This window comes from Gopherus evgoodei, chromosome 16 (genome assembly GCF_007399415.2).
Source record: "Gopherus evgoodei ecotype Sinaloan lineage chromosome 16, rGopEvg1_v1.p, whole genome shotgun sequence".
Classification (NCBI taxonomy): Eukaryota; Metazoa; Chordata; order Testudines; family Testudinidae; genus Gopherus; species Gopherus evgoodei.
This window is the reverse complement of record NC_044337.1, coordinates 8,040,230-8,066,315: the sequence shown is the minus strand read 5'-3', so window position 1 is coordinate 8,066,315 and position 26,086 is coordinate 8,040,230. Positions and strand designations below refer to the sequence as shown.

General features: G+C 46.8%; 1 protein-coding gene across 1 annotated transcript in view; it reads right to left on the bottom strand.

Annotated features, from left to right (window-relative positions):
- COL27A1 (collagen type XXVII alpha 1 chain) overlaps window positions 1-26,086 on the bottom strand; it is a 254,500-nt gene that overhangs the window by 100,408 nt on the left and 128,006 nt on the right. Inside the window, exons 9-10 of the mRNA XM_030535277.1 lie at window positions 17,132-17,176; window positions 13,682-13,801 (exon numbers count right to left, since the gene is read on the bottom strand). Of these exons, the coding sequence (XP_030391137.1) occupies window positions 13,682-13,801; window positions 17,132-17,176 (165 nt within the window). The remainder of the gene's footprint in view (window positions 1-13,681; window positions 13,802-17,131; window positions 17,177-26,086) is intronic.

Sequence of the window (26,086 nt, the reverse complement as noted above, 5' to 3'; positions counted from 1 at the left end):
TGTAGAGGGATTTGCGTTCCCGTTGGATGTGTGAAGGAAGCAGGAGGGAGGAGTCACAGCCAGCTCCCTCATTACAGGGCTGAGTGATGGGGAGGAGGTTGGTTCTGTCAGCGGTGATAGCGATGGAGAGAGGAAGGGGTTGAGAGGGAAGTGAAAGTGATTGGTTTCAGTTACATGATGTTTAAGTAGACAACGTGTTGGCACTGGGATGTCAGATTGACAGGCAGGTATGCAGGATCTGATGGCAGCGGGCAGGTTGATTTGCCATTTGTCAGCAACAAATCAGCTGCAGCCACATGAATGGATGAAATTGCCCACAGAAGACATACAGTGAAAAGAGCGGTGGTGAGGAGGGAGAGGACGTGTGTGTGTCAGGGGGAGGTAAGGGGCTGGGCCATGATATGTCTCCCCAGAAGAAGGAGAAGAGACAGAAGAACGGAGATGCGTTGTGTGGGGTGAGAAGAGGAGAAGGTGCAAGAGGGACGGGGTCCCATTTTGCCAGGTGATTTCCTGTTTTCCATTTTCACGTAAGATTATTCCTTTGCTCTGGAGATGCAGCCTCCTAGGTGAGAAGATACTCAAATAGAATGAAACAGCAGAACAGAAGACAACACACCAAAGCTGTCTGACATGCTGCCTGTCTCTGAGAATACAGAGCCATCACTAACCGAAGGGGAAGGCACAATACCACCCAGAATGCAGATGTAACCTATGCTAACATGGTGTCGGCTCTGTCTTCTTCTGTCTCTGGTGAGACTACGTATAGAGGTTTACCAATCTGCTACTAGGTCTAAACAAAATGTAGCTTATCCTTTTGGATCCAGAGCACCTGGGTTCAATCCTCACTGATGATGACAGGTAGATGTTAAACAGACAATAAAAATTGAATCTTATGCAGGCTAGAAAACAAAAAGATTTAATAGGCCACCCAGTTCCTAGACTGGGACCCGGAGAAAAAACTGCCTGTACAGGACAGTTTCTAGTGATTTCTCCAGTTCAGTTTAGAACCTCCAAAGTGATATGGCTTTGATTGCTTTTGGTGAGAAAATATCTCAGAGCCAAAGAGATCTCAGGACCAGGAAACATCTCCTGATGTTCAGCCAACATTTTCTCTCAATTTCATCTCCTCGGTCCTTGAGCTGAACCCCACTACACTGCCCCAGATATTTCATTCAGTCTTGACTGTTCACAGCCTCCTAAGCTACTGATGGGCTTGTTTTATCCCCCACTTAGCCAAGCTGGACATATTTAGCTACTTTCATCTCACCCCATAAATCAATCCCTCCAGCCCCTTAATCACCATTTCTGTTACACGCTGAACCTCCTCCAAGAAAGCCACCAGGATATTTCAAATCTTGTTGATTTGTTGCTTTTATCTCAAAAATATGCCACAAACATAACTTTTGGTGGTTAGTCATGAAAGTATTTTGGGGACATTGCATTTCCTCTGGATTTTAATATGAACAGCAGCTGCTCACCAGCATGTCACTGTGGTCCCTAGGCAGAGGGGTGATCATCGAAGTTCCATGCACTGCGCCCCCAGCACCAGCTCTGCAGCTCCCATTGGCCAGCAACCCAAACTCTCTCCCAGACCCTGCACCCCCTGACACACCTCAACACCCTGTCCCAGCCCTGAGCCCCTCCTGCACCCCAAACCTCCTCCTGCACCCCAACTCCCTGTCCCATCCCCGGCCCCACCCCCGAGCTGCACTCCCTCATGCAACCCAATCCTCTGCCTCAGCCCTGAGCCCGCTTCTGCACCCCAGCTCCCTTGGTCCAAGCCCAAAGCCCCCTCCCATACTCTGAACCCGTTTCTGGCCCCACCCCAGAACCTAGGGAAGCCCTGAGCCTCCCCGCCCCTCAACTGGAGCCACAAGCACCGGCTCACCCCTCTGCGGGGGGAAGTCCTGAGCGTCTGACACCCCCCTGCCCCATTGGGGCTGTCGGTGGCCCCTGACTGATTTTTTACATGGGTCACTATGGAGCTGGTGAGAATTTTTTCCCCACAAGATGTGTTTTCATCAGAAAATGCAAAACAAATTCTTCACGGAACCATTATTGGTTTCAGTGAAACTACTAACGTTCACTGGGAAAGTTTATCAGGCCCAGGCTAGAATTTCTCTCTCTGTCTCGGCTTAACCAGAGATACTCCAGAATAGCCAACAGCCCAGAGATTATGGCACTCACCTGGGACATGGAAGACCTAGATTCAAGTCCTGGGTCCAAATCAGGCAGCACAGGGACTTGAATTTGGGTCTTCTATTGAGCTATTCTTGGGTTAGTCTCCCTGTTTTTTCATGAAAAAATTCAAAAGCTCTCGGTTTCCTCCTGATGCAGAGTGAAGCCCAATTGCTGCGGCCACAACATGTTTTGCAAAATGGAATTCTTGTTTTCCAGCCAGCCCTACTCCAAATCACCATCTGAGATGTGCAAAAAGAAGCCAGCAACACACTGCAGCGGGCAATACAAAATCCTGAGCGCTAACCCTGGGACCTAATGACAGCATTAAGCCACTGCTAAAATCCAGTCACGTGATCTGCATCTGTTGAGTATTCTGCCTCAGCTCAGTATAAAAAAATGACCCAATTGTTCATTCAAAATTAGAGCTGGTTGAAAAATCATCAATGGAACAATTTTCCATTACAAAATGTAGTTTTTATCAAATTCCAAATGTTTCACAGGCATGAGTCAATTTCAATTAAATTTGATGGAACAGTTCAATAGTGAAACGAAATATTTCAATTTGACTTTTAATGTTTCAACAAGGTCCCTTTGATGTTGAACAGACATTTTCTAGAGTTTTTGTTCTGCAAAAGTTTCCACTTTTCATCATGAATTGGGGCGGAAACAAATTTTGAAATGTCAGAATTTCCCATAGGACAGAAATTCCATTTTCCAACCAGCTCTACTCTAAATCCAAATGACAAGAACCTTTCTCGCCTACTGATTTTCATTCATGAGCCGCTGCACTTCCGGATCATATCTCCACTGTATCTTTAAAAGAAAATTAAATAATAAACATTTAAAAACAAAACAAAACACCACAAAGGGAAAGGAATGAAATATGACTGGGAACTGGGATTGTTTAGTCTGCAGAAGAGAAGAATGAGGGGGATTTGATTGCTGCGTTCAACTACCTGAAAGGGGGTTCCAAAGAGGATGGATCTAGACTGTTCTCAGTGGTGGCAGATGACAGAACAAGCAGCAATGGTCTCAAGTTGCAGTGTGGGAGGTCTAGGTTGGATAGTAGGAAAAATTATTTCACTAGGAGGGTGGTGAAGCACTGGAATGAGTTACGTAGGGAGATGGTGGAATCTCCTTCCTTAGAGGTTTTTAAGGTCAGGCTTGACGAAGCCCTGGCTGGGATGATTTAGTTGGGAATTGGTCCTGCTTTGAGCAGGGGGTTGGATTAGATGACCTCCTGAGGCCCTTTCCAACCCTGATATTCTATGGCCCAGCCAGAGGAATTAAAAAACTTCTGACGAAAACCTCATTTCCAGTCCAGTTTTCTTGAAAGGCTCAGTTAGTTTGGAGAAGCATCCTAAAAACATTAGGGAACAAATTCAATCCCCCAGCCCTTTGGAAGTTCTCTCATCAGCATGAATGACAGGAACATAGGAGGAGAAAGGTCTTATTTGCTCCTCCTGTCCCCTATCCTTTTCACTTTATTCTGATCTTCAGTACAGACTAGCGCCTGATTCTGCCAGCTCTCCCCAAACCCCGGTCCACCACAGAGGCACAAAAGCACCTTAGTTTCCAAACAGAAACCAAACACCATTGATAGGACTGGGTTGCCACTCATTGCCAAGCTGTATACCCAGCTCCAGTCTTCAAGGCTGTGAGAAATCGTCTCCTTCCCAGATTATTCCTGGGACATACGAGGAGAGAGGAGGGGAGTCAGAGACCTCATTTACAAAAACAAACAAAGGTCTTTCACCATGTGGAAATATTTCTAATAATAAGCAGGGCTCTTGGGCAGATGATGGATGGATACATTTAACTAGCTCTAATGCTGCACCAGGCATTTCGGCTCCTTTAAAGTTTATCCCAAATTGATTAATGTGAGTAAATGTGCAAAATCCCTGACAGCCTGTCAAGCCAGGCTGTGGCCCACGGCAGCGGAGTCTCATTTCCCTCAGAAGCCTCTTCAGAGTTATTTTTTGGAGGCTCTGGAGGAACTGGCATGCAGCCAGGGCTTTCTCCTCATGGCTTTTGAAGCAGTCAACTCCAGTGCACTGGGGCTTGTGATGCTGTTTCGTTAAACTTCAAAAAAAAGAAGAAGAGAGAATTGAACCCTGAATACAGGCCTCAGAAGCCAAGGGAAACCGATTGCTTTCTGCATTTTAAGCAGCTCACTGCCCGAAGGAGCTCTGGTCTGCAGAAAAGTGGAATGATTAGTGCAGACACTCTCCACGACAGAACACCAGCACTAAGAGAGGTCACACTGATGGGCCAACTAGTTTGAATCCTGCCTCTTATTGTGGCTAATACAGGATGCTTCACGGGTCAGTGATACACTCTCATGCAGCAGCTAGCTAATTCCTCAATGCCACACTGAACACTGGTGCACAAAAAAAAAAAAAAATCCCTTCCTGACCTCTCACTGGGGACCAATGTATGCTCTGAAGCATGAGAATTGAGTAACTCCACCTTTATTTCAGATCAAAGTTAACAGGCTCATAAAGTTAGCGAACCATAGAACTGACCCTGCCCTTTTGCGGCAGTAAATTCCTAACGGTTAACTATGATTCAAGTGTCAATCTTTTCCTTTGTTCTAAATTTACCGGCCACTCATTTCCTAGCATGACCTTTTGACCTCAAGTTATGGGGCAAGGTTAAAAAGAGAGTGATTGATTTTCAGTATAACCCCGTGGATTTCTCAGTACAGCAATGCCCAGTGACTTCTCCAGTCTTCTGAAGATATTTGCAATATCAACTATATCTTAATTTGATAAAGGAGTGTGATTGTCATTCTAATGGAACCTACCCCTTTTGAGATGCACCTTAGTCTCTCAATTGCTTCTCTAACTTTAGATGCGAACTATTAGGTGGAAATCTTCATCCAGATGCTCTTATCTCCCCATTCCTCTTGGCTCCTAGGTCCCCACACTTTCCCAGAGGAAGCCTCAGGTTCAGAGTCCATGGACACAGGTACGTTTAGACCCTACATTTGTCCACATTGAATTCCACCAGTCAGGGTGTTTCTGGCTGAATCCAGATATAATTTCTCACCATTCATCATGGCCTTTCCCTTATCCCTAAGGCTTCAGAGGCTCCAGTACACATCTCCAACTCACTGCCAGCATCTCCTCCAAACCATTACTAAAAATCACCTGTAAATGTCCCAGTATATAACCATGGAGATCCCCCATTAGTAAAGAGGAAGGTCCCTGGCCTGTTATATAGGGAGTCAGATGACCACAATGGTTGCTTCTGGCCTTGAAATCTAAGAATCTACAAAAAGTTCTTACTGATACAAACAGTTGCCCATCTCAACTCTGTTCGCTATTTGGCCATTGCTTAACTAGTTTTAATCCATAGTGACACCTTAACATTCAACCAGTGACTATTTTTTTTCCTCAGGAGTCCTGTGAGAGACTTGTCAACAAAAAGCCCTTGAACCAGACTGTGGCAGCAATCAGCCACCCATTCCTGCCAAGAGTCACACAGCCCTAGCTCATCTTGAAACAATTTAAGTGCAATTAGATATGACCGCAACAGCTTCTGATTAGTGGAAAGAACGCCCCACTCTAATAAATGTTTTCACCATCTGCTCTGGGAGCAGACATCTTCATATTAGGGGCTGCATTGTGTAACATTTATCACAAGAAAACATCAGGAAGGGCCAGATCTGTTGTCTCCTGGTAGGAAACTGTTCTCGGAGAATGGGAATAGTATAGGCAGAAATGTCTGTTTTGTGGGGAGAAGGGTGCAGGGAGGCCATCTAGATTTATTTTAACAGTATTCCACCCTCTGGATGCTTATCAGAAGCAGAGTTCTAGAACATTCCAGAATATTTTATTAGAGATGAGAAAACGTATCCTTCATTTGCTAGCAACCTCCCTTTGACTCTCCTTCTCTCGTATCTGCCGTGGTCCTTTCACAGACATCCTTGGAGCGAGACCTGGTCCAGGTTGGTCCCAAGTTATTTAAATGGTTACCCTGAGATGCTCTGCAGAGTCTAGGCACTAACAACCTGGCAACAACGGCAGCTCCAGGGTAACTTATGTGATCACTACTGTGTTACCTGCTGAACCTCATCGCCCAATAAAATTATATAAATAACGTTACGATGCTGGAGCCGTTTCACTGGAAAAGACAGAGAGAAAGAGAAAGAAACAAAGAGCTAGTTCATGGATCTGACTACAATTGTTCTGTAGCAATTACCATCTGCCTCCTGGGTTCTGCAGCTTGCTAGATCATCAGTGCTTCAGCACAGCTTTGCACTCCCAGTCCCACCGCTGTGGGCACTGTGATGCCATCAGAGAAAGACCTCACTGGATTCTCAGTCTCGTTCTCACTCAGCATAGGGCAGGCTACTGCTCCACATTAGTCAAAAGCAACAGTAGCTGCCTGATGTTCTAGGTAGCGGTGCTCCAAGCAGAAGGCAACAGATGTGCTGTTGGAAGCATGGGATGCATCCTCATTCTTCTACTGGTTTCACTGCCGTGTTCAGGTTATGATGGCAGCAGAGCATATCACCCACAAGACCCATTCCAGGAGAGTAAAGGAATGACAGACAGGTTCTGAAAGGAGCCCTGACCAAATCATCCCACTCAGGTGGTTTAGTGGGGGGCTTTAAAGGTGAGAAAAGGAGGTAAAGGCCAGAAAGACTGCAAGGAGAGGGAGTCCTCAAGGCTCCATCATGGACGGTGGAAAGCCTGCTCCCCCAAGTAATAAAGGAACAGTGTCCTGGGAAAACCCCCCACCAAGTTCTAAATGCCAGATCAGTAACTGAGCAAGCTGATCAAACAAACTTTGAAAGGCTGAGCCTGAAACCAACTAAATCTTAAAGAGTGCATGAAAACCTCATGTTGTGAGAACTATACCAACCTGGTGCCTTCTCTGAGGTCATCCAAGGTCTCAAGGAAGTCTCTGTCTCATGAAAAAAGCCACTTCCCAAGAAACAGAACATTTCAGAGCCACCCGGGCGAGCTCAGATGGTTACAAACAAAATCAGCTGTGATCTTGCTACAAAAGAGTTGCAGGGAAAATGAAGATTCCTGTATTACGCTGACAAGCGAGTGTGTAGCCTGTCAATCTAGAGTGTCGATGCACCGTTACACTTCACATTTGTTTCAATGTACGTCATTTTCTTCCTTGCCAGCAAAGCTGTAATGGTATCATTACCTGACCTATAGCTAAATCTCCTCTGTTACACCCTGACACTCCAATATTCACCACTATCATGTAATTATGATATGGCTTATACAAAGCATGCCTTGTGAGGTGTCATTCTAAAAGTCTTGATCTGCTACACAGTAATATCTCCTTGGATTGTATGTGCTATCATTGTGTGTGAAGTTAGGCTGTGTATGTGTTGCTGAAACATGTCCTGAGGTTGAAAACATTCACAAGCAGCCTTTCAGGAATGACCGTAAAAAAGTCAAACAATGTTAATGGCTTATTGAGGAAATGCACACGAGCACAAGGATTACCCCAGGTACTGTGTACAATAGAAACCTCTCAGAGATAGTACTACACACTGGGAACTGTTTTACCCAGGTCCCAGTATAAGAGCTTTCCAGAAAATGGGGGAGAAGATATAAAAGGGGGGAAACAACATTATGGGGGGACCTCACTCTCCCTACAACACCACACCTGGAAACACCTGAGGAACAGACTGAACTGTGGGAAGTGATGGTCCCAGGCTAGAAGGATTTTTAGCCTGTGCATGAAAACCTAGGAAAGCCCAGGCAACTTATGCCTTAAGAATCTGCCAGTCTATTTATCACTCAGGGTGAGAATTTGCTAATTTATATCTTACCTATCTAGCGTGTTAAACTCAGTTTGTGTTTTTTGTTTATTTACTAATGTAATCTATTTTGATCTGTTTGCTATCCCTTATAATCACTGAATATGTACCTTTTGTAGTTAATAAACATATTTCTTGTTTATAATGTAACCCAGTTTGTGCAATTCATATGGGGGGGGAAGCTGTGCATCTCTCTCTCCACATTGAGGGAGAGGGCAAATTTTTATGAACTTGCATTGTACAGATCTTTCTATATGGCACAAGACAGTATTATTTAGGGTTTATTCCCCAAAAGGGGTGTGACTGCGGGTACTAGGTGAGTGCTCTCACACAGAGCTGACTTCAGTCTGTGTCTGCCATTGGGTGTGGCCCTACGTGTGTGCGCGCGCGCACGCTGCAAGAGGCCGGAGAGCCTAATTCAGCAAAACTGAGAGAGGGAATCCAGGCTGGTGGAGCAGGAGAGGCTCAGTGAAACCTCAGTACAACAGGTGGCATCCCAAATGGCAGGGGTCCAACCTGTCACATCCACCACCACTGCAGTTACTGGGGTGGCCTTTCAACTACTCAGCATCATCTTTTCTAGCAGCTCTTTTCACCTTGAGAGTAGCAATCGGCTAAGATCAAGGGGCCAGCCACTGGGTCCCCATGATACACAAGGGTCCATGTTTTGTTCAGCGGACACATGTAGCAAGCGAATACACCATCTCTGCACAGAACACAGAGCTCTTGAGAATCAGCCTCTAAAACCCTGTTACAGATACCATCTGTTCCCGCCAACGATAATACCACTGTTTACTGTGGGCTCACAATACTCAGAAGAAATATGGCTTTGGGGAATATTTTCAAGTGACAGAGTTTAGGCATGTTAAACAAACAGAATGCAAGTGCACGAGGCCAAACCAGGAGCTTTAATACAAAATTCCTCCAAATAAAACCGGCACCAGATGCAGGCAGGAGAAAAGCTATAGCTGGGCAGAGCTCAGAACCAGGAATGTCAGAGTTCTGACTCCAACACTGAGATCTCACTTCACCCCATTTTGCAGGCAGATGAGGACTGGAAAGACGACTGATCATATAATGTGCGTTTGGGATCTGCCACCTATGAGGTTTGCCATTCAGCAGCAGGGAGACAGGGATTAGATAACTCCACAGGTTTCATCCATCTCTAACTTCTGTAATTCTATCATTATTATTAGTTATTTACTGAATTTCTGGTCTATAGCAATAGGCAATCAGAATGGCGTGGATGCTGGGTTAGCTTTAGCCAAGAGGTTGGATAAAGAGCACAAACTTCATGACATTTCAGCCAGTTTGAATTCTCGGGAGGAGTCTGGCATCATCCAAACCTGAAAATCACCCTCCCTTATAGTTCTGATCTGGCTTGAAACAAAAAAAAAAAAAAAAATCCAAGAGGCAGGTTTGGCCCCAGGGAGCCCAAGTCCAAGCTTCTCAGAAAGGTTCAGATTCCAGGTGCTGGGTTTGCTCCCATGTGACCTCACAGGAAGAGATAAGTAAAGTATTCACGTTCCATCTACCTTAATAGGACTAGGAATGATCTCTTCACTGTCTAAGAATGAAAACAATAGACTCTATAGACCCTTGATGGACCCAGCCAACACCTTGGAACGACACAAACCTCCCCTCTCCAATGCAACACGAGTCGAGGCAAAAACATGCTGCATCACAACATCTGGCTGCCATGCGGTAGATGCTCTCCGTGGTACCCGTGAGTGAGAGCTGGGCCAGTTCAGTGGCTTCACCCAAGTGACAGCAGGCACCGACTAACCTTGCAGGAGAACCCCAGCAGGAATGACCCACGTGTCCACAGGGCTGGGTTATCTTTTCTGATGGAAATGCCACTGCTCATGTCCAAACAGGTGATGCGAAAAATCCCTTTGCTAGCTTGGCTAGTGATGAACAATATCAAAAGCAGTGCTCATATCCCGAGGATTCCCTCTTATCTCCTGCCAAGCACCTCCAGGTCTCCAGTCCCCTCCTCCAGAAGCATCTCTCACTTCCCCCACTGGCACATTGCTAACAGGAGAGCATAAGCAACACAGGCCCCACTGCCTTGAAATCGGTTTGCATTTCCCATATGGTGAACTCCCCTCCCAAGTCACGCTGGCACCTTCACAGCTCCCCCACGCCATCCCTTCCTCTTTGATGTATTTACAAAGGGAAATGACGCCTTTCTGCCGAAGTAACGTAGACAAGAACACCCCCCCAAGAATGTACCCAACACACACGTGCACCGAGAGGAACGTGTCCCTGAGACACCATGTGCTGTCCTCACCTCCGCCACCCCACCCTGAGCACTTGTTTTTACAGTGCACCTGCACATGGCTGATGGAGCTACCGGCAGTGCGACGAAGAGTTCTTGTTACAAGCTCGCTTTGTGAAACCCGCATTCCCTTCTCCTTTCTCCCCTCACATCTCCTGCTGGAATAATAAAAAGTGGGTTCCCCTTAGCAGAGGCGAAGCGAGGACATGCAGCTGGCGTCACAAAGAATACGCCTAAAGTACATGCTCCAATGGCTTCTCAGAGCCAGCTAGGAACCTACACGGTTAATTGATCAACCTGTTGTGGTCTCACTAGACCCACAGACAGGCTATGCCACACCAGGTCAAACCATGGGTCAATCCATGGCAGCAGTGGCCAATAGCTAGGGCCCTACGGGGTGTGTGTGTGTGTGTGTGTGTGTGTGTGTAAGGTTATTGCAGGGTGGGTTGTGGTACTGCTTACTGGTACTTTCTGCGCTGCTGCGGGCGGCAGTGCTGCCTTCAGAGCTGGGCAGCTGGAAAGCGGCAGCTGCTGGCCGGGAGTCCAGCTCTGAAGGCAGAGCTACCGCCAGCAGTGGCGCAGAAGTAAGAATGGCCTGGCCTGGTATTGCCACCCTTCCTTCTGTGCTGCTGTGTGCAGAGCTGGGCCCTCAGTCAGCAGCCCCCACTCTCTGGCCACCCAGCTCTGAAGGTAGCACAGAAGTAAGGGTGGCAATACCGTGATCCCTCTAAAATAACCCTGCAACTCCCAGGACCCTCAATCTGAGAAAGGCTGAGCTCCCCCATGAAATCTGTATTGCAGAGGGTAAAAGCACACAAAAGACCAGATTTCAGAGGGGGAAACCAGATTTCACAGTCCATGATGCGTTTTTCATGGCTGTAAATTTGGTAGGGCCCTACCAACAGCTGATGCTTCAGCAGAATGACTCTAAGGTATTTGTGAAGTCCCCATCATGGTAATATCTGAGCACCCCACAGGAATTAATGCATTTCTCCTCACAACACCCTGCAAGGCAGCGCGGTGCTGTTATCCATATTTCACTGCCCTAGGGAACTGAAGCACAGAGAGGCTAAGTGGCTTGCATGGATGCCACAAAGTTTCTGGCAGAGCAGAGAATCCAAGCTGGGTCTCTCACGCCTCATCACCCTAAGCGCAGGCGCATCCTTCCTCTCTTACCCAATAATCAGGATGGTCAACACATCAGTATTGCAGAGTGAAAAAAAAGTTCCTTCCAGATCCCTGCAAGACATTGCTTTAGGGGCTTAAGCACATAAAGTGTTATAATTATTAGCTCTAAGGTATCACCTTCCATTGCTATATGGAGTGCCTACACTATAGAGAGGACACTGACTCAGCACTAAAAAGCATGCCTGTGTTAGGCTCTGAAATAGCAACATGTGCTACCCCTGCAGACCTGGCCCGCCACCCAGCCTGCATGCATCACGGCCAGCAGGGAATACGATGCAGCTTTAAAAAGCATTAAAGACCTTTGATGTTTTAATATACCTTCCCTAATGTCACGTCACAGCAGCATGCAGTTCTAATAAAGGAAAAGTAATAAATACTGAACATACTGCTTCCATTTCTTGCCAGGACAGCTTCAATTGGAATTGTCACTGGCTTGAAACATGTTTCTCCTTAGGAGTCTTGCTCTTTTCTCCATGTGGTTTGAATCAGGATTGCTTTCCCTCCCCCTGCCCCAGGGCAAAAGTTTGGGAATGTGGGTTAGGAAGGGGGAAAAAAAAAATCAAAACCCTCATGCTTGAAATAGAAAACCACGGATTAGCCTTCCCAAGGAATCCCAGTGGCGGCTTGTTCAGCGTTGATCTTTGGCAAAACGGAAAAGGTGGGTACGTAAAGCAGGGAGGCTGCTGCTATGGTCTCCACAGCTTTGCAGAATTTACCCCTGGCATCACTGCTGCTGCCACTGCAGGAAGCCCGCCAGTGAAGTTATGACTAATCAAAGCTCGTGTGCCAGAATATACAGCACTCCACATGCCGACATCGCACGCTGGGTAAGAGTGTCAAACCCCCGTTTTCATTTCATGGCTGGTCCACAGAGAGGATCAGTGCTTCATTTGTGCTAGGGCTTGCCAGGGCTGAGTCCTGGCATCTGTGGGCTTGGCAGTTCATAGCCCCAGCACCTCTGGGCTTGTGGCAGTTATGAATGTAAAAAAAATTGCTTGAGCCCTGGCACCTCTTTCATTACAAATTAAGCACTGGCAAGGATTAATTGCCTATGGTTACTATCTGCTAGCAGAGCTCCGCCTTAGGTTAATTGGTAGAGACCTGTGCTTTGGTGTGGCAGATCGTGAGTTCAGACCCTGATGCCTGGGGGAGTTTCTGACTTGAGGGTAGTAGGGTTTTCTCTTACTGCTCCCCAGAATGTGTGTTCTGAGTGACAATGAGCTTTTTGTTCCTCTGGCTCATGGAATGTTTACTGTGCAGGGCAATGCTAAGGACCTCCTTAAGACCAGCTTCTTCTGGGATGCCCACAAGATGTGAGTAGATGATCAAAGAAATGTAAATGTGTTAAAGACATGAACATGCCTAAGCTGAGAAACCACTCAGTCTTGCTGCCAGAACTCTCCCCTGCCCTCCCCACTACTCTTAGGCATAGGGCCAGAAAGGTTGGATGAGGTGGCCAAGAGGTTAAGGCAATAGACTGCTAACCCATTGTGCTCTGCAAACATGGGTTCAAATCCCATCCTCAGTGGATGCTTTTAGGGGGGAGGGATAGCTCAGTGGTTTGAGCATTGGCCTGCTAAACCTGGGGTTGTGAGTTCATTTCTTGAGGGGGCCACTTAGGGATCAGGGGCAAAAATCTGTCTGGGGCTTTGTCCTGCTTTGAGCAGGGGGTTGGGTTAGATGGCCTCTTGAGGTCCCTTCCAACTCTGACATTCTATGAGTCTATGAGGTTGGAAATTAGATTGTAGGCTCTTCAGAAGGAAGCTGTGTGGCCTTGTGGATCGGGCACAAGACTAGGATTCCAGAATCCTGGGTTCTTTGCCAGGCTCTGGCCCAACACTGTCATAATTGAGGTTGGAGTGGGTATTTGCAAACATGGAGATCAGGCTTTTAAAATCTGACAACTAATTTCTCCATGCCTCAGTTTCCCCAGCTGTCAGAAGGGCATAGAACTTATTTGCTGCCAATGATGTGAGGCTCAGCTGGTGTCTCAGAAGCTCTTTGAGAGCTTCAGTTGGCAGGTATTATTGAAGTGACACTCCTTCTATGCAGAAACTTTAAATCCCTTTTGTGTTTCACCCTGGCAAGAAAGCCACCTCCCCAGTTTGTGCTACGCCTCTCCGCTCAGGGATATGGCCAGATGCTGTGCAGTTCACCCTAGTATGCACTGGCCTGGGGAGCAAGCAGTTTGAATTTTCCACTCCCTCTCAGCAGAAAAGGGCTTGTCCTAGACTTACCATGAACGCCAGCCAGTCCTCCTTTGAATTTCTCCAGAGAACAACGGTAGGTACACCAGGGACGCCTGGGGGGCCTGGATCTCCTTGGGGGCCTGTTCTCCCCATTGCACCAGGGTGCCCCTAGGAAAGAGAAGGGCAACTCCTTTAAGATAGGCTTGGATTTTTCAGTCCACACAAACCCAGAGCCAGCCTGAACCAAAACCACGTACCCCGACTGAGGGGGAGTTCAGATCTGAACAACTGGGTCCATTCCTGTGACCCAAATGGGATAAATTAAAACCCCGAGATCCAAACAACCCTGGGAAAGTATGGAGCTGGGAATGAAATGTGGCTTGACCCAACTCTAAAATGTACAGAGAATACACACAGACCAAGTTAGATGCTGAAGGTGGAGATTACAGTTGTATCTACTTCTATAACTCTAAGATACTAACAAAAGGGGGCGGCATGACAGCATTACACATATACATCTCTACCTAGCTCTCGCTCCAAACAGATACATTGAGATGTACTGATGAATAAATCCATCACCACCCCAGTATCTCTAAAATCATTGATCTGAACATTCACAGAATCATAGAATATCAGCGTTGGCAGAGACCTCAGGAGGTCAGCGGGTAGTGATCAACGGCTCCATGTCTAGTTGGCAGTTGGTTTCAAGCAGAGTGCCCCAAGGGTCGGTCCTGGGGCTGGTTTTGTTCAATATCTTCATTAATGATTTGGAGGATGGCATGGACTGCACTCTCAGCAAGTTTGCAGATGACACTAAACTGGGAGGAGTGGTAGATATGCTGGAGGGTAGGAATAGGATACAGAGGAACCTAGACAAATTAGAGGATTGGGCCAAAAGAAACCTGATGAGGTTCAACAAGGACTAGTGCAGAGTCCTGCACTTCGGAAGGAAGAATTCCATTCACTCTTACAGACTAGGGACCAAATGGCTAGGAAGCAGTTCTGCAGAAAAGGACCTAGGGGTTACAGTGGACGAGAAGCTGGATATATGTCAACAGTGTGCCCTTGTTCCCAAGAAAGCTAATGGCATTTTGGGCTGTATAAGTAGGGGGTATTGCCAGCAGATCAAGGGAAACGATCATTCCCCTCTATTCAACATTGGTGAGGCCTCATCTGGAGTACTGTGTCCAGTTTTGGGCCCTACACTACAAGAAGGACGTGGAAAAATTGGAAAGAGTCCAGGGGAAGGGCAACAAAAATGATTAGGGGTCTGGAGCACATGATTTATGAGGAGAGGTTGAGGGAACTGGGATTGTTTAGTCTGCAGAACAGAAGAGTGATGGGGGATTTGATAGCTGCTTTCAAACTACCTGAAAAGGGGGTTCCCAAAGAGGATGGATCTAGAGTGTTCTCAGTGGTACCTGATGTCAGAACGAGGAGTAATGGTCTCAAGTTGAAGTGGGGGAGGTTTAGGTTGGATATTAGGAAAAACTATTTCACTAGGAGGGTGGTGAAGCACTGGAATGGGTTACCTAGAGAGGTGGTGGAATCTCCTTCCTTCAAGGTTTTTAAGTTTAGGCTTGAGAAAGCCCTGGCTGGGATGATTTAGTTGGGAATTGGTTCTGCTTTGAGCAGGGGGTTGGACTAGATGATCTCCTGAGGTCCCTCCCAACCCTGATATTCTATGATTCTATGATCTAGTCCAACCCCCTGTTCAAAGCAGGATCAAACCCCAACTAAATCATCCGAGCCAGAGCTTTGTCAAGACAGGCCTTAAAAACCAATAAAGATGGAGATTCCACCACTTCCCTAGGTAACCCATTCCAGTGCTTCACCACCCTCCTAGTGAAATAGTGTTTCCTAATATCCAATCTAAACCTCCCCTATTGCAACTTGAGTCCATTACTCCTTGTTCTTTCACCTGCCACCACTGAAAACAGCCAAGCGCCATCCTCTCAGGAACACCTCCTTCAGGTAGTTGAAGGCTGCTATCAAATTCCCCCTTACTCTTTTCTTCTGCACACTAAATAACCCCAGTTCCCTCAACCTCTCCTCATATGTCATGTGCCCCAGCCCCTTAATCATTTTCGTTGCTCTCTGCTGGACTCTTTCCAATTTTCCACATCCTTTCTCGGCTGGGAACGACCCAAAACTGGATGTAATACTCCAGATGTGGCTTCACCGGTGCCGAATAGAGGGAAATAATCACTTCATCGACCTTCACACATCGTATACATCTATCGGGGTACACCACATTTAGACAAATAAACAATGCTGAATGATGCTAGGTTGAGAAGGGCCTGTGTACTTGAAGCAGCAAAATCACCATGGTCTCTGTGGCCAAGGTTTTAAGCCACATCTGAGAAACCAGCATTCCTAGTTGGGCCTGCTGGCTGCGGTTTGAAGCACTGCCCTGGTATCTTCCTTCCTTGTTCAAGAGGGAGTGTGGCTGATTTAAAGTCACCCTGCACACAGACAGGACAGCTGGGAGGACTGAGATTTAACCACAGCAAGGGCTGCAGTTTGGGTTTCTAAAGCTGGGAAAAGAGGCATTGTGCAGGGACACAGCCTTTGGAATAGGTCTCCATAGTGCACTGCTGTCCTGGAGTGTTAAGGGTACGTCTACACAGTAAAAACACCACCATCACGGCAGCAGCAAGTGTCAGAGCCTGGATCAGCTGACTCAGGGTCACGTGGCTTGTGTTACAGGCCCAACCCAGCCAGGTAGATATTTGGGCTTCGGCTGGAGCTTGGACTCTGAGACCAACAAGAGGGGAGTGTGTCAGAGCCCAGGCTCCAGCCAGAGCCTGAAGGTCTACACTGCTGTTTTTAGCCCCTCAGCACAAACCCTGCAATCCTGAGTCAGTGGACCCAAGCTCTGACACTCACTGCTGTGGGAGTTTTTTGCTGTGTAGATGTACCCTGAGGAGCTAAGTCTCAAACCTAATAGAAAACATGAAGCAGCACTGGCACGATGCCCGCTTCCCTCCCCCCGACACGACAACATCCAGGGTCTCTCTTTGTCGACAAGTCTATTCCGAAGGTATACAGAGTTTTGCTCACAGAGAGGGCAGGGTGGTCTACTAGAGAGCGCACTGGCCTCAGACTTGGGAGACCTGGGTTCTATTCTCAAGTCTGACTCTGGATGGTATTGGGTAAGTCACTTTACTGCTCTGTGCATCAGTCTTCCCCATCTGTGAAATGGGTGTAATGATACTTTGTAAGGTACCTAGTGGTAGTTCAGAATAATATTAGCAACTCAAATCCCTCTACTGTGCTTGTACAGAAAGGCTGTCTCAAGACACAAGCATGCATTTGGCTCTAAAACATCCCAACAAAAACTGAATTATTATTGTATATGTATTGGACCACCAGGCTTGGTGTGCAGGAGTCTCAGAAGCTAACCAAGCAGTTTCTAATCAGAAGATATGTCTGCTGTGTTCACCCCTGGACCTAAACCACATCTAATGAACTTCAAGAGTTTTCCAATTTACTCACTTTGTCTCCTTTGGGTCCCAGAGGTCCGCGCCTCCCTCGGCAACCCTGAAAAGGAAAACAAGAACTGGGTCACTCAACTGTGTTTGTTTGCCCTGCTCCACCTACAAAGATTTCAGATGCTGGCACAGGACAACCTTGACCTGTGAAGATCTCCCAAGATGGTGACAGGACAGTGATTTCTAAGCAGAGGTACTGCAAACACAGACTGGAAGGCTCAGCTTGTTGCTGGCTGGGTGGAAACTGATAGCAGGACTGTCACAGGGTCTATCTACATGGGGAACTCAGGAAAATTAATATGGATTAATGGAGGGTGGGAATTTACAAGTGAAGTAGTTAAACTGGATTAAACCCATATGGGCACTTTCATTTAAAATGGAAGGGGCGTCAATTCAGTTTTTCTTAGTTAAAATTAGATGAATTAAAGCCACTTTAAGAAACTCAACCCAGTTACATTGCTCAGGGGCATGAAAAATCCCCACCTATGAGTAAAGTAGTTAAGCCAACTTAAATCCCCTGTATAGAAAGCACTGGGTAGATGGAAGAAAATAGCTACCACCTCTTGGGGAGGTCTATTTACTGCAGCAAAGTGAGAACCAGTAGTAAGTGTCCACACTGAGGCACTGCGGGGTTTTAAATGTAGACCTAGCTGGATTCCCTTTTTTTGCATGAAAATGTTGATTCCCATTACAAACGCCTGTTCCAACTGAAGGGTCAGTTTTGTAGGGAAGGTTTGGTGCAAGACGGAAAATCTAGTCAAAACACAAGGGAGACCCTCATCCAAACCAGGTAAGACTTGAACAGGGGTCGCCCACATCCCAGCTGAGTGCCATAAGCACTGGGTTACTGGCTATACAGGGGTGAGAGAGCTCGACACACACTCATAGGACAGGCAAGCAGTTTCAGCAGCGTAAATCCCACTGATGATCAATGAGCCTTTGTTCCTTGACTACCTACGTCACTTTTAAAAATGGTACTTAGCAGCCTTGGAAAATGCGATCCAATTCTTCTATTTGACAGTACCCATTTTTAGTGTCAAGTATCAGAGGGGTAGCCGTGTTAGTCTCGATCTGTAAAAGCAGCAAAGAATCCTGTGGCACCTTATAGACTAACAGACGTTTTGGAGCATGAGCTTTCATGGGTGAATACCACGTTGCATCTGAAGAAGTGGGTATTCACCCACGAAAGCTCATGCTCCAAAATGTCTGTTAGTCTATAAGGTGCCACAGGATTCTTTGCTGCTTTTACATTTTTAGTGTGTCAAGCTTTTTGTTCAGGAACAGGATGAAGTACAAACATCAGCAGCAGTGGTTGGGATGGTATATTTGTGTTTTCAGTTGTTTTGTAAGGAAAAAAACTCTGCACCAAGTTCTCTAGTCCAGCGGCTCTCAGCCTTTCCAAACTACGGCCCCCCTTTCAGGAGTCTGATTTGTCTTGTGTAGCCCAAGTTTCACCTCACTTAAAAAACTGCTTGCTTATAAAATCAGAAATACAAATACAAAGTTGTCACAGCCACATAGTTACTGAAAAGCTGCTGACTTTCTGATTTTTACCATATAATTATTAAATAAATCAACTGGAATATAAATATTGTACTTACATTTCAATGTATAGTATATAGAGCTAGATAAACAACTCATTGTATGACGTTTTAGTATGAACTGACTTCATTAGTGCTTTTTACATAGCCTGTTGTAAAACTAGGCAAAGATTTAGAGGAAGAGTTGTACTCCTGGAATACCTCTCTGTACCCCTGGGGCTACATGGACCCCTGGTTGAGAACCTCTGCTCTAGCTTAATAAAAATTCAACTCTTTAGCTACTGTAAATCAGCACAGCTCATTAAAATAATTAGAGCTATGTCCCTGATCCCAAAATACACCACCTGCATCAACAACACTGGTGATTTCAATTGCAGCAGGAAGCAAACACCTTGGGTCCTGAGGGAAAATTGCAATTCAATACATTCATTCTGGGCCTGGATATTTTTACTGAGCATCACCTGCAAGCCAAGCCAACAAGTGACTGGTGGCTCTGTAATACAAGTCATGTTCTACTAAGCACTGAATGGAGACACCGCCCCTTCCTCCCCCCCCCCCACCACGCCAGACTCCGTTCACTCAAGAGTTTGGCTTGAGGGGGTGGCATTCATAAGTAGAAGCGCTTTTTGCCGCCCTAAGCGGTGGAAGGTCCTGCCCCCGAAACGCTGCCTCCGACAGAGGCAGTGGAAGGTCCCGCTGCCGCGGTCGCTGCCCACCAAATGTTAGCGCCCTAGGAAGGAGGAAACAGTCTGTATCAATTAACAAATCCTTCCCTGGACCACCAACAGCAATGAAAATTACTCAAACTGTTCTGTCCATATTTCCCAGTTATATTTGAAGGTAGCTGCCTTGGCACAGAAATAACTCAAATATCGTTCTGAAGATGAGGCCATTATCCAGAACGTTGTATGGGAACAACATTGGCCAACAGGTATGAATTCCACATGGCTTCATGCTTTGTGAACGCCCAGCCGCTGACGTTCCGGCCCTGTGCACATTACTCCTGAATGACAGCCACCTCGGGGGAGTTCATCCTAGAATAGGATTCTCTGTAAAATGCTTTACGTTTAAAAGTGCTATTGGAAAGTTCTGGCTGACTTTCAGGATGTGTGTAATGCCGATGGACACTGTTGTGGGTAAAATATAAAGCAGCTCCTGGGTATAAAACCACAATAGAGTCAGGGCTACCCGGGGTGGGGGGCAAGAGGGGCAATTTGCCCCAGGCCCTGGGTCCTGCAGGGGCCCCCACGAGAATGTGGGAGGCTCCCCCCTGCCTTCCCCATCCCCTGGCACCTAAGCACACCGCGTCCAGGAGCGGCCACACACTTCTGAAACCCCAAACCATATTCAGGTCTTGGCAGACTATTTTCAGCTTCTCAATTAAAAAAAACCACAACAAATTTTGAAGGAAAGCAGACATTGTCCGTGATTTTTTCTGCTTTTCAAAAACCCCTAGTTTTCAATCCAAAAAAAGTTTTGAGGGAAAATATTTGTCCAACCCTTTTAATGAGCTTTAGTGCCTTTTAGCACTAGCTGATGCTGAGAACCAGTGATACCTTGTAAAGGTGACTTGAAAAGAAGTTTTCTCAAAACTGGGTTTGTGCCGAGATGCGGAAGGTTTTTAAATGTTTATTTTTCCCAGGGCTGCCGGGGGGGGGGGAGGGGGGAGGGGAGAGGGACAAGGGCAAGTGGGACAATTTGCCTTAGGCCCTGCAGGGGCCCCCATGAAAATATATTATTCTATAGTATTGCACCTCTTTTTTATGGAAGGGGCCCCTGAAATTGCTTTGCCCCAGGCCCCCTGAATCCTCTGGGTGGCCCTGAACAGAGCTAGCAGAGGCAGCCATGGACATGAATTAGTCCTGCTGATTATTTGTGCTAGCAACCCACCTGTTTAATGGGCGGTGTGTGCAGCGATCGTCCGTGATATTGCTCTGAACACAGACGCCCAGAATATTTAAGAACTATGGGCACAAATGTCTCTAAGTATTTATACCGTGTCCACAACCATGGTATCTGGAAGCTAGACCCAGTGGTCTCAAATCTGGACACCTACCAACTTGCGCATATTAATAAGTGGTCTGATTTGCAGAGATGTTGAGTCTCCACATCTACCACGGAAGTCAGTGAAAGCTGGGAAATTAAATTCTAGGTTCCTACTGGCTTGGGATGCTCGCACAGCTGAGCTGTAGGAGCGACCGGCTGGGAATCGGGCATTCTAGCGCGGCTACCAACCTCTCTTCTCTCATACGAGACCAGTCCCTCCGCATCCCCAAAGAATGTTTACAGGCAACACTATACTGCTGAAGACTATCAAAGTCTCCTTGTCCTGCCCCAACTGCATCGGTACCTTCCTTGAGTCCCTTCCCTGGTTTTCCTCATCCTTAACCTTCCAGGCCCTGCTCAGTTCTGCTCTCACCTAACCCCTTGCTAAAAGAAACCCACCAGTTCAGCTGGTTATACTCACATTCCATCCTGAACTGCCATCTCACTCTCTCTGTTTCTCTAAATTCTCTTCAACATCTGCTCTTCTTTTGTCCTCTCTGCCTGTTTTTTATTATTTATATTGCCCCCCTAAAGGATCACTCTTCCCATTCACCCCTCCCTCTTTTCCATCTTCTCTCAGGTGACATCTCCAGACTTTCTCATCCCTGAACTGTTAACCCATGCATGTTATGAGTTGGAAGATAGCCTCTTCAAGGCCTCAACATCTCCCTATAACCTCTTTGCATTCACACTGGGGAGACCTACATGGAGGCGCAGGACTCCCCCTCAAGCAGGGCAAACCATTCAGCCAAAATTGGGGAGGAAGTTTGATTTTGCGGTTAAGGCACTGGACTAGGTCTCAGGAGGGCTGGGTTCAAATCCAGACTCTGCTACTACCTTCCTGTGTGACCTTGGGCTAATCACTTATGCTCTGTGTGTCATATCAGATTATAATCCTTCCTTCTGACCTTTGTCTGTCTAGTCTACTTAGACTGTAAGCAATTCAGGACAGGGAAACTCACACCATGTCGCTTTTAGCTCAGTCACTGCACAATAGGTCTCCAATCTCAGATGGAGCCTCTACTCGTAACTGTAGTACAAATAATGACTAATATTAAAATTAATCTGTACCTGAGTCTCATAAATGGACTGGTATTTTCAAAGAGAAAAATATCCCTCTTCCATGGTCTTGGCCATGGGCACATATTATAAACTACGCTGCGTTCATGTTTGGGATACTCTATCTTTCTGTATTTTGATGGACAGTGAACTGATTAGATTACATTCTCCTAGCTCACATTAATGAATAGCCACCATAAATTCACAAAATAAATGCCATCTCAGGAGGGAAATTTTACAGACAAATATATAATAATCCTGATATATGATGGACAGAAAGAGGTGAAAATTTGGGAGTTGTTACTGAATGCAACAGTCATCATGGTATCAGTTACAAGTTCACAGTATATATTTCTCTCTCCTTAAAAGCCAAATTCCTCTTACACTGATATCATTTAAAGGAAGACAAAACACGTTCACAGCACCAAGAATAATGGACTCAATTGCTATAGCATTTCAGAGCAGAAGATGAAAATTGATCCATGGGGTCTCTTAAAGACGACAATTCGTATTTTTCTCTGTAAATCATACTCAGTGTCATTCTGGAGCGTAATACTTCATCGTCCAGAGCGACCTGACATTTGTAACTGCATGTGTCATGAATCAAAGGATAACTCCTTACAGAGAACCAGAGTTATGCCTCGCATTTGCTTCCCTCTATGGAATCACAATGGGTTTCTATCAGAATTCAGGGTAAATCCTGGAATACAAAACATGCCAATTCCTTCAAATAACCAGTGATAAGTTTGATTAATAAACAAACAAACAAAAAATGAATTAAAAAAGCCTGACAATACTTACAGATTACCTTGAAGCTGCCCCATATAAAACACTGGCAGTCAAAAACCCAGCACAGAAGTGTCTAATGTGGTTAAATCTTTGGAAGGATGAGAAGCAGAGATCATAAGCACCAACAGTTTTTAAAATAAAAAAGATACTTTGCACTTAACATAGTGCTTTTTACCTCCAGACCTCTTTACAAACGCTGAATGGGTATCATCACTGCCATGTTGCAAATGGACAGACAGACACGTAGGGGAGAGAAATGACTTGACCAAGGTCACATAGGAAACCAGGAGAAGAGTTGGGAATAGAACCCTAGTCACCCAATCTCAAGCCTGTACTTAGTCCACGGCAGCTTACTTTGCTGCCCCTCTCTGCAAAGACTAGGCACAGGCTGACCTGGTTAGCAAAGAACCGTCTGTACAAGGTGATTAAGGAAAGCTCCATCTATGATTCATTATGTGGGCAGTTACTCAAAACAGTTTGCAAAGGCACAAAGCTTCTGCTGAGGAACTGCAGCAAAGCAGAGACACGCAGGCTGCGCCGGAAAGCATCCTTGCTTTAGGAGTATGACACATTAGCAGCCCAAAGGAAGGTCAATTGCTTTTTCTTTGCACAGACAGAGAGTCTGCAATAGAATATGCTAGGAGTGCCTTGTCTCAGCATTAAGCATAAGCACCACTGCATTAACCTTGCCCAGGTTAAGAGCTGCATCCCCTTGGCTCCTGCACCAACATGGCTGTTGACCACAAACCTCATGCTATCTCCATCTGCCTGTGCTTTACTGCCTTTACTGCCAGGGCAGAGCAAATGAACTTCTACGCTGCAAGCACAGCCTCACTTTCCCCAGCTCTCTGTCCAGCAGCGACTCATGATCTCAGAAGCCAAGTGTCAGACCTTGTGCAGAGCTAAATGGGATCAAAACTCTTCTGGATGTTAAAGCGATCTCTTGGCTTTTCCAAAGCATAGAAAAAGCCTGACGGGGCCATTGTCAAGAGATCAGAAATATACAAATCTAGAACCAGAGAGACTTGTGCATGCAAATAAATAGAAATCTGAGAGTTTGTAAAGGCCAGGAAGGAGAAGAAGGGACAACCAGGGCACTCTGGAAACAAAGACAAACTGAACATGTAAAACAGCGAGCAAATCAGGCTTCCATTCAACACAGGTTGTTTATCTGTATTGCCATGTTGCCCTGGCTATCACTTTTCCACAGCGCTGCGGTAATGGGACATTCTACTGAGCTCGGAAGAGGGAGCAGAAGTCTCATTATTGCAGCCCAATCATGACTCCTGGGTTCTAATTCCTGACTCACCCTGGGGCTTTGGCCATATCATGCCTCAGTTTCCCTCCTTATTTCTATTACAGTGGCACCTACAGCCCTCAGAAAAGACTGAACCCCCACTGTACTGGGTGCTGTACAAACACATAAAGAAGAGATTGCCTGTTTTATAAGCTTTTGGGGGGCAGAGACTAAGGGTGGGAGCAGGAACAGAGGCACAGAAAGGAGGCCCCTAACTTTGTTGCTCAGTAGTTGTGCAACCTTTGGGCCCAACACCCAGACCTTAATTTTAGGGACTTTAAGGAGAAGCCTGTCCCAAGCGGATTTTGACCCTCCCAAAAGGTGAAGTGGCGGAGACTGCATGAAGTCCACCAGGGACTTCGCTGTTGCTGTAGACTTAATGTGGAAGGTGCTAAGATATGTGGTAATGAGCATCAGCATAAAGTTTTAAGAGAGGAAAGAGGATGTGATTAATATAAACGTAAGAGCCTTAACTCTGGGTTTCTTGTGTCTGTAATGTTTGCACTATTTAAAAATGGAAATCAACAACCGTAATTCCATGTGAAACCCCCCCCTTCCCTTCCCCCATTTAATATCAGTGCTCTTCTGTGCTTCCCTTGCCTGGCACCAATCCACCACCCAGTCTTTGGCATCACACATGAATGAGATCTGAATTCATTTCTCATTCACCGCTGACTCAGGGGAGCCCATCGCCCTCTGCCTTGCTGAACTGCCTGTGACAAGCCAGGAAGGTATGACTGTCACCCCGCTCGACATTAAATACAGAGGAAGCCACAGGGCTTCTCATCAGGACTCCTTTCTCAAGGCACTGCCCTCTCCCTTTATTGGCGGTTCCCTTCTATGTTGCCATATCCATCCACCTCTTTGGGCCCTGTTCCTATGGGGCAGGCCCTTGATGTTGGGAGTGAGATTCCCAGTTCACATCAAGCTAGTGTGCTACAAATAGTAAGGTAGGGGCAGTAGCACAGGCAGTGGTGAGGGTAAGTGAAAACCTGCCTGAAGCCCATGGGAGTGTACTCAGCTAGTTCAGACACCACTGCCTGCGCTACCCACCCTACCCTCCCGTTTGTAGCGCACTAGCCCCATGAGAGCTCCCCTGGGTGTGTGAGCTGGATATCGCACCCCTCGCTCCCAGTGCAGACGCCGCCTTGGGCTTTCTTTGTGGACTCGATGCAGCCGTGACTCGTCCTGGGTGGCGCTGCTCCGCCCCCAGACAGCAGTGTCTCCTCCCTAGCCGCCCATGCTCAGCCTTGCTTCCTGAGGCAGCACAGTGTGCAAGTCCAAATTCAATCCAATCGAGCATCAACCAGTCAGCTCTCACGCCTGTTGTGCCTCCCGCCCCTCCCCACCGTCAGAACCCATGAGCACCCCTGCTTTTGCTATTGATGGGGGTCTGCTGCACTTTAACCCAATCCCTCTGCTGGTTCTCCGCTAATTCTACAAGCGGAATTAGGCAGCAAGAGCCAGCACAGCACACTGGGACAGACGACTCCGCTGGAGACACCAATGGTCCAACTCCTCTCCCCAGTCCCTGGCTCGAGAGACAAGCACCAATCCCAAGCGATAGGAGGCCGGCCTCCTTCCAGCAGCCAAAATCCTCCAACTCCTCTGCCCTGACGAGCCCTGACCCAACACCTTTCTAGCCGATAACACCCTGCCATGCCTGAGGTTCCATCACATGCCCGTCTCTTCGTGACTGCAGCATTTGCCACCCACCGCGGGAGAGCAGCAGGGACTAGCTGGGCTCCTCTTCCTCATCCCAGCCCCTGTGCATACACTCTCCATCAACACCCACTGCACCTGGGAAGCCCTTCCCTATCCTGAACAGCACTCAGCTTCCTTCTCCTCCTCCAGAGTCTTCTCCCATCTCCAGTCCTGCCAACTGGGTTCCCTGCCACCTGGAAATTTTGCACTGAAAAGACAGGAACTAACACAATCCACGCTGTGCACTGGATTAGTAGCTTTGCTTAATGTCACCCTCCCTCCCTCTTGCCCTCTCCTCACATCACATCAGATGGCATAAAATCAGGTGATATGAGTATGATTAATATATTCATTGTTTCTTTATTGCTTTATTGCAGACTGTGAAGCCCTCAGGCCAGGCACCCTGTCTTTGGCCTTTCTGCAAAGCACCAGGCACAGCTGAGCAATTGATAAAGCCAGGAAGGAGAGTCTGAAGCACTGAGCCAGGCTAAGCAGAGCAGAGCCCACTGGGTAAGGCCAGAAC